Source organism: Hyalella azteca, unplaced genomic scaffold, assembly GCF_000764305.2.
Source record: "Hyalella azteca isolate HAZT.00-mixed unplaced genomic scaffold, Hazt_2.0.2 contig6380, whole genome shotgun sequence".
NCBI classification, from domain to species: Eukaryota; Metazoa; Arthropoda; class Malacostraca; order Amphipoda; family Hyalellidae; genus Hyalella; species Hyalella azteca.
Window position 1 is genome coordinate 5,271 of NW_025936543.1, and position 8,844 is coordinate 14,114.

Sequence of the window (8,844 nt, forward strand, 5' to 3'; positions counted from 1 at the left end):
TCTGTACGTTGATTTATGCGTTCACGACAGATCCCGGAAGGGATCTACAATAGTAACATTCTGAATGAGTGGCCTTCAATAGACTACGACAATTCGGATGCACTGGATGTCTCTGTGGGAGAGTTCTTTCACATTTAACATAGAGAATAAATCCCGCATTGCACTATAATTAGCTAGTCTACGCACTAACGCACACTCAGCTCCAGTAACCTTGCGGCAGTCGTACGGAGTAGTTCTCGCGCCGTCGCTCTCACCATCCTTGACAGAAATCGAGCTCCAGTATCGTCTAGTCGCATTCCTTGCAGTCTTGAATGCCGATTTCGAGGCGCCTGGGACTTTGTCGGGCTCCACTGAACATTCACACTTATTGTCACTGGAAACCTATCTCCTCCTACAGTTTTGAAGATACAGCGATGAGAGATATACCATTCGATTTGCAAATAAAATATCTAGAGATTGGTTGTAGCTTTTTTTCAATTTCGTTATAGTTTCGAAAACATTTCGAAAAAAGTAAAAGGGGATATCGAAAAATTTTCGAAAATTTTACGAAAATTGCCCCCAAACCCACAAAAATTCGAAAACAGCTACGACGAATCGATAGATATGGTCCTTACGCATCGAATGATATGCGCCTCGATGTTGTAGCTTGAAAATCCTCGGAGGAGATAGTTTTCTACAGTACCCCCTTTTTGGCCGTTTTCTAAGAATTCCACGTTTTCTTTCATTTTTCGAAAAATTGATACGAACAAAGAAGTCTTAGGTATACCAAGTTTCAAAGTGATCCATCCGTAAATAAAAAAGTTTTTCTAGGACCCAGACGCTCCCCTCTGCGATTACTGTGCCATAGCCTATAGTTTGGTAGAGTGTTGCTGAAGGTGCTGCAAATAAAAGTTGAGAATGCACAGCTCACTTTGAATTTATCAGAGTATCATACACATACCTGATTAGAAATCGACTTGAAGAACGTCCCTGTCTGCAGGATTCGAACTCCGATCTCCCCCGCACGAAGCCAACCCTCTACTGTTGAGCCATCGGAGAGGACAGTGCAATCGAGTAATTTTAAAAGATTTAACTGAAGTGTTGCAAATATTGTAAGGATCAAGCCATTTCTAGTGACCCTAGGGTAATTTTTACATTTGGAGTCATAGTCTGTCTTCATTAGCCGGCCATGGGCCACTCTTGCTCTGGCCGCCAGCGCCATAGGTTAGTTACTTAATGTGTGCTCTTGATGGGAAATCTTCACTTGTCTAAATTGTGGTCATTATGTTAGTACCTCTGACACATTTAAGGAGCCATGCTGATCTCTCTTGTGTCTATTCCAGTTCTGGTTGGGGAGACTATCTGGTACACCAGTAACCCGAGTTAACAGCAAGACTACCACAGCCGTGTTACCGAGTAGGCCTATGAAACCACCCGTCGTCTGTGCCTCTACCCGCCGCCTGTGAGCCAGTCGTGTGGGCTAGTTCCAGTCGTCTGTAACTCTACTTCCACTCGTCTGTAACTCTACTTCCAGTCGTCTGTAACTCTACTTCCAGTCGTCTGTAACTCTATTTTCAGTCGTCTGTAACTCTACTTCCAGTCGTCTGAAACTCTACTTCCAGTCGTCCGTAACTCTACTTCCAGTCGTCCGTAACTCTACCGTCAGTCGTCCGTAACCCCACCGTCAGTTGTCCGTAACTAAACCGTCAGTCGTCTGGGATTCTCTCGTCGGCTAACTGCACTCCTTCATCGGATCTTGCCTTGTTCCTAAGTTAAGTTGTCTATTCGTTATATTTCATTAAAGTTGTAAATATTTTTAGCGAACCTTTTGTTAGCTTAGTTTTAATAGTCTATTTTTTTATGCGCTCCTATGATTTACTTGTTTATCCGCCCTTTAGAGTGTCAAGATAGCCGACAACGTATCAATAGTTTCATGTTAGCTCAGTTCGTAGCCCGCGTCAAAACTGCCCACAATATTTCGGTGCGTTGATTTATGCCTTCATATAAGTTGTTTATAGTTCGGATGATTATTTGTTATATTTGAATATTATAAGCATACAATGAAGTTTATAGGGTTAATATATTTATGTTTGTTCTTACAGATACAACTTTTTAATCCAATAAAAAGAAAAATTGTAGTTGAAACCGTGGTTATCCTAAAAAAACGCGGACTTACGTCAAACCAAAACCCAACAAACGAAAAGCGTTTTACAGTATCGAAATATTGGCAACCATCTAGGTTTTGTTTTCTGAAATGATTTCGGCTGCCAAATCAGACTCGACACGTACCAGAGAATTCCCGTCAGGTCCTCTTGGTGCAGTTACTCGAAAGAATCGTGAGATCGAGGAACTTTTGCATTGCCCTGAGACCAACATAGAAAAAATTAAAGTGCTTTTCAACGTATACCTGGAGAAAGTGGAACGTCTTCTCGAAGCTTGCAATGAACTGAGAGAAAAGGAAGATTGCAGGCAGGATGGTTTGGAAGAGTGGCTCGAACCTATTAAACGAAGTTTTTTTTTTCTGATCAGCTAAGTATATTTTTTCTAGTCAAGGATACATTTTTTCATGTTTAGGACGAATTTTTTATCGCAAGGATATATTTTTCAAGTCAAGGATATATATTTTTTATGTCAATGAAATATTTTTCTTCACTTCAGTGATAGATTTTTTAAGCCAGGAGTATATTTTTTCAAGTTACGTATATGATTTTTTGAGTTGGTAATAAATGAGTGAATGTCATATTTTTTATTACATTTTATTATTTTTAACTGTAAAGTGTTTTTTTTTTCATTTTTAAACGAAAAATATGCATTTGTGGTAAAGGGACAAAGGGTGGGCGCCTTGCCCCAAGCCCATGGGCCCATTGCCCCAGGGGTGGGGCAATTGGTCCATTTTGACACTTTTTACAAATAGTGTTTCATTAAAAATTGAATAAACATATATAGGCGTCTAATTCACATCATGCATTCCTCATTAGTTGTAAATTAAAAAAAAAAACAAAGAACCACCTCGTATCAATTAAAACTTCATCAAAAATTTAGTTTAAAAAAAAGGGGGGCGCGCTGCCCCATGTTGCCCTATATTACTCAAGTAGATTAGCATCCTACTCAAGTAGTTGAGTATCTTACTCAAGTAGATGAGTGTCTTACTCAAGTAGATGAGTACCTTAATCACGTAGATGAGTATAATACTCATGTAGATGAGTGAGTGAGTTACTCCTTAGCTCACTAAAGTATATAAGTGAGCTAGGACAGTCGTCCGTGTTCATGTCGTGCCAGAAACTGAGTGTAAAGGACTTTCTTGTTGGCTAGTCCTTTGAGAACGTTTGCTGAACTATTCTAAGACGCGCCATCATGGCAGGGTAAAAACGAGTATTCCATGATGTACGGTTTCTAGAAAGAAAATTACAAGAAAATACATAAGACAAATATACAAAGAATGATTCACGATATATACAAGAAATGCCAATGTATGAACCAAGATAAATAAATAAATATGAATCGGTATAGTCAATAATTCAAGTAATGAACAAATATAACTGACCGAATAGCTTGCGTTCCTCGGGTACTATACAAGCATCTAGGGTCTAACACTGAATGCTCTGGCGCATCAGAAATAAACTAAGTCTAGTGGACTAATTCTACATCTGCAAATTCCAGAGAAATGGAAAATGGCGGCTACACTGAGCATCAGGCTAGTGCAACTAATGACATAGGCTAGTGCAAATAATGACATAGGCTAGTGCAATTAATGACACAGGCTAGTGCAACTAATGACATAGGCTAGTGCAACCTAAAGCGGACATAGAGCCGCTGATTTATACCGTTGGGCGAGCTTGGGGCGCGCCTGAGCCAGCGGCTGACAGGCATCAAAATTTTGATAGGGCCCTGTCAAAATTTTCGTGCCGATTAAGGTCGTTTTAGAGGAACTATATTCGGCTTAGGGGTGAATCAGGCGCAAGTCGGCCCCGTAGGGTGTTTTGCTTCTATTTACCAGCCTCTTTTGGAAGTCAATTGCCCGGTAGGCCAAATCTGCGTAATATGATTAAAAAGAGCAGCTGGTCAAGCTTCGTCATGATGTCCATGGTCAAACGCTGATGACGCTACCGCATGATGTGGCTGGTCAGAGGCTGACCAGGGTAAACGCACGAACCATGACCATCTCCCGTTTATTAAAGGGCGTCGGTGAATGTGTACGCGTGCCTTGCTATGTGATACGACGGAATGAGAGGAGAGTCGATTCTAACGTGACATATAGAATGGTGAATTTAGCATATGATGAATAAACCCATGCACCTACAGTCCTACACTGTTCAAGAGATTATTTTCAACCTGCCACTTCTACATATTATACCCACTACTGAGCACCAATGTCGCATCTTCGAATGAAACAAATAAATTGTTGTAATAACTATTGCAAATTAAAAAATCAGTTGTTACTTACACTCATGGAAATTTTGAGCTTAATTGAACTTAGTTTAAAAATCATTGACATTTCCATTCATTTATTGCATCAAGAGTAAAAAATCTTGTTTTAGATCAAATTAAGCTTAGTTAAAATATTGACATTTCCATTCATTTAATGCATGATGAGCGTAAAAAATCTTGTTTTAGATCAAATCTAGACTAATAACTCTTTTTTATGGCTTTTTTGCGTTTGCTTGAATGTTAGTTTACGAAATCGTCATATCAGTTAAGGTCATATCTCTGTTTCCTGAATTTCTATCGGAGATTTGTGCCCAATTTAGCCCGAGTTAGTATGAGGCTTGGCATCCATTGTGCCAAGTGTACCATGTATTTTTATAACTTTTCACATGATGTTCCTGTTCTAATAAATTGGTATTGTTTGGGTTTAAGTATTTAAAGGAAGTACCTCGCAACACTATAACGAACCGGATGAAACACCTGCTTCACTACAGAAATAATACGTATAAAGTACCTCATAGCTTTGTGATAATCAATAAAAATGAGCACCCCGGTTCTGAGAGGTATTTCCCAAATTTGAACCAGTTATATATTCTAATGAAATGCCTGCCATAGTGATACTCGCTCTAGGTTAAGACCCCGGTTATTAATAACGAAAAGTTTCCAAATCTTTACTGGCGGTGGTGATTAAAAAATATTGGATGCGCTCGGCAAGGTTTCGATTGGGGGACAGTGCTCAAAGAAATCTTGATGGCTAATAATCAGGGTAAGATTGTGGGTAAATGTTTGGAAACCTGTGATTTAAGCTGTTTATGCAAACTGCGATGATAGGCTCTCTCTTCTCCCTAATCTTATCGGAAAAATATTTGACATCATTAAATATAACAAGAAATAGAGTACAATGCACTGAAGAGAATACTTCTGAAGATACTGGGCATGAGAGTTATATAGTAATGGAGCAACGAGAAAAGGAACTTTTGGTCTGGCGTCTGCTTGGTCTACGGAAAACGAGTTCGGATTCGTTAAATAGAAGAAAAATTAAAACCCAGCAATATGGTCAGCTTCTTCTTGAGAACTGATGACAAAAATTAGGAGGATTCTTTATAACCTCGACTGGATCCTTTCCACTGGGTGAGTGAAAAGGTTGATACCTATGCATGTGAGCAATAATCCAGCACGTTTGATCAGCGATCATTGATCGAGATTGGCAGATTGCCGTTCTGGTAGCATCAGCTAAAAATAATTACTGAATATTCATTTAATACACATCACTGAAGATGCGGGGTTTCACTCATTTTCACTGAAGCTATTATAGCAAGAGATTGAGACGAGTTAACTTTCACACTTACTACTAGCAAATTTATGGCATCATACGAGGTCAATTTGAAGTGACTATACTGTGACACGAGCGAGTTCTGTCGAAGTTGTGTTAACGAAATCTGTCCTATAGCTTGACTGACTCACCCTTCAGAGTCGAAGCTTAAATTTATAGATTATCTCGCGATGGCTGTAAGTTTACGTGGCAACATCATATTGACATTATTACGTGGATTTTATTTCTGCTATATATTGACTGATATCATTACGAAAATATTTTAAAATGAAATAATAATGAATCGCCTTTCAAAATTTCAGTCAATCTACGTTTGAGAGCATTCTAATATCCCTGGTCAGTGATCAAAGCAATACACATGGATTCAAGACTTGCTAAGCCCGCCGTGCTCATGTTCATGGGCGACAGAAACATGAAACCTTGCTTCCGCTACTTCGGTGTTCTTTGGTCGCGTCACGTTCTTTCGTTAGGCACACTCATCTTCAAGTATAGTGTCGTGGCCTGTATTCTAAACTAGGTTATGATTCAATGAATATGCAACTTTTCACTAATTTTTAGAAGCAGGCGAATGTCAACTTGATGCAATGCAGTTTTTTGATGACATTTGTGGCTTTCTTCTTATGTTACCATGGTCAAGCGCTTTTCCATTCAATGTATTCTATTGAATAAGTTTAAGTTGAGAGTACTCACCATCTATTGGAGCTTTTGAGCACAAGGGATAAGTTTCTCTCTCATTGTCACAAGTGGCATCTTGAACTACCCAGCCCCCACCCGGTTCAATGTAAGCGCAGTTCTCCAACTCCAGATAGCAACAAGGATCCACCAATGAACCGTTCCGAGAATGCTTCGGGGACAAGATAATTATGACGTTAAATTCAGCAATCATTTATCACTTAAGTTATAACAACTATTCCATCACCTAAGTTATTATAGGGCACGGCCAAACATGGGGCGTGTTCTAAAATTATTAAACGACATGAGTATTCAGATCACATAATTTCTTGGATCGTAAACTTATTGCAAATCATTTTCGCATCGGTGGAAAGCTGTAATGTGATTATCAAGAGTCCAAATGTTGGACCAATGGATCCCCGGCGAATATGGACTAATAGTAGGTTTGTCACACAACGAATTCACGGAACACCACCAAACGCTGCGGTCAACCATTAAAAGATTAGTCAGTACCTTTTGATCATTTTAAATTCCTTTAATTTTGCCTCCACAATTTTTTGCGTGTAAGTTAGCACTCACCGAGGACAAGCATGAGCAGGCAGATGATCTGCACCACCAACATGATGTGTCAACAAAATAACCTGAGTATGAGTCAAATTTGACAGACAGAATGGATGTTTGGAAGCTGAATTTCAACCAAAAGAGGAATAGAAACATACACTGTGTAAAGGCATTAGTAGAGGTATTCTCTGCTGTGCAGAGTCTAATCACCGGCTGCATTTATAGCGGCAACTCGCCGTCTGTTGGGACCCACGGTCAGGTCGATATCGTGGAAAAGCAGCACAGTTATCGTGTGTTATTGTTAACGGAACAGCAGCAGATTTATTTTAATTATCAGAGCATCAACTGCAGGTGGTAATTTAGTATCTGTAAATGAGGAAAAAATCATAATCGTTGATCACTGATGACGCATTGATGCTGTGGTGACGACAATTAAAGGTAGTAATGATGTGACGATATAAAGGCAATTATGATGTGACGATATAACGGCAATGATGATGTGGTGTCGATATAATGGCAACGATGATGTGTTGACAGGAATATTTCGTGTAAATGGCAACAATGTATATTCTAAGCAGTTCTGTGATGTTTCGAGATCTTTCCAACATTTAACTTCTATCAGTGGAGGAATTGATTTGTTTTATCTTTACTTGACTTTAACTCAATACATGAATCAAACAAATAACTCGCAAGATGATTTAGTTGTTTGTCAATTGATGGCTTGAATGTGCCGTAATTTGATTACCATCTCATCTGCGTAAAACCAAAGAGACTAGCGGAGACGATTCAACGAATTATATGTATACCTGCGAGTTGCACATTATCTCCAATACAGATTGCGGCATATAAGTGCGCCATGTAGCCGACAACATCTGCTAGAATATTGCGGACGCGTATCTACGCCTGCCACTTTTCCTCTGTCCGCCATCAATGTCACTTTATCGGTTCAGCGTTCCTAGTTCATATTTTTTTATGTATTTTCTTGTGATTATCTGATATTAGTCTTAACCTTGCCAGCGTTTCTATTATGTATTAAATTTTCATGTTTTATGTAGATTTATTCAATAATTTCCACTGATCTATTCCTTCACTAATAAACGATGAAGCGAATAAGGATACAAATATTGAACTCCTTTTAAGCTTAGAGCTCAGCACGTCAGGAGGTATAATTAGTGCTGAAGTGTTCTAGTCATAGATTCCTTTGATGAAGGCGTTACACTCCAATTATATTATCTATATTGCATTACCCAGGAAGTTAATTGAACTGCCACGTTGTGTCTGCACTAATAGAATGCATATATTTGTTCTTGGAGGTCCGAGGCAATGACCGCGTAATTTGATCGATTTTTTATCGATTTTGGAGAGGGACGGCTGTAATAATTCCATCGAAGTTTCCACCGCAGGCTGGTCTTTGCCGAACGCATTACGACTTTTATACTCTCGAAACACGAAATAGTTTGAATTTGAATTACGATCAAGAACCGCATTAAACCGTTGATGCTTGGGCCTAGTTGGCTTCTGGAGTGAACCCACAGCAAGGAAACAGGCAGAATATTCATCGCAGCAAAATATCTAGCTTAACGGGTGAAAAATTATGGTACAGGAGGACAAAAGGACAATTAAATTATTCAATATATTATAAGATACAACACAGTGGGGAAAATAAGTATTTAGTCAGTCACCAATAGTGAAGGTTCTCTCACTTAAAAAGTTGCGAGAGGCCTGTAATTGACATCATTGGTAGACCTTAAGCATGCAAGATATAATGTGAAAAAATTTATAAAATAATTTCGTCGGACTTTTAAATATGATATTCGCAAATGATGGTGGAAAATAAGTATTTGGTCACCTAAAAACAATCAAGATTTCTGGCT

At 39.0% G+C, this 8,844-nt stretch overlaps 1 protein-coding gene across 1 annotated transcript in view; it reads right to left on the reverse strand.

Annotated features, from left to right (window-relative positions):
• Positions 1 to 6,581, reverse strand: part of LOC108675822 (C-type mannose receptor 2) — a gene marked incomplete at both ends in the record, with an annotated part of 11,347 nt that extends 4,766 nt beyond the window's left edge. The window contains 1 exon segment of the mRNA XM_018163851.1: positions 6,428 to 6,581. Within this exon segment, the coding sequence (XP_018019340.1) occupies positions 6,428 to 6,581 (154 nt within the window).
• Between the last annotated feature and the right edge of the window lie 2,263 nt (positions 6,582 to 8,844).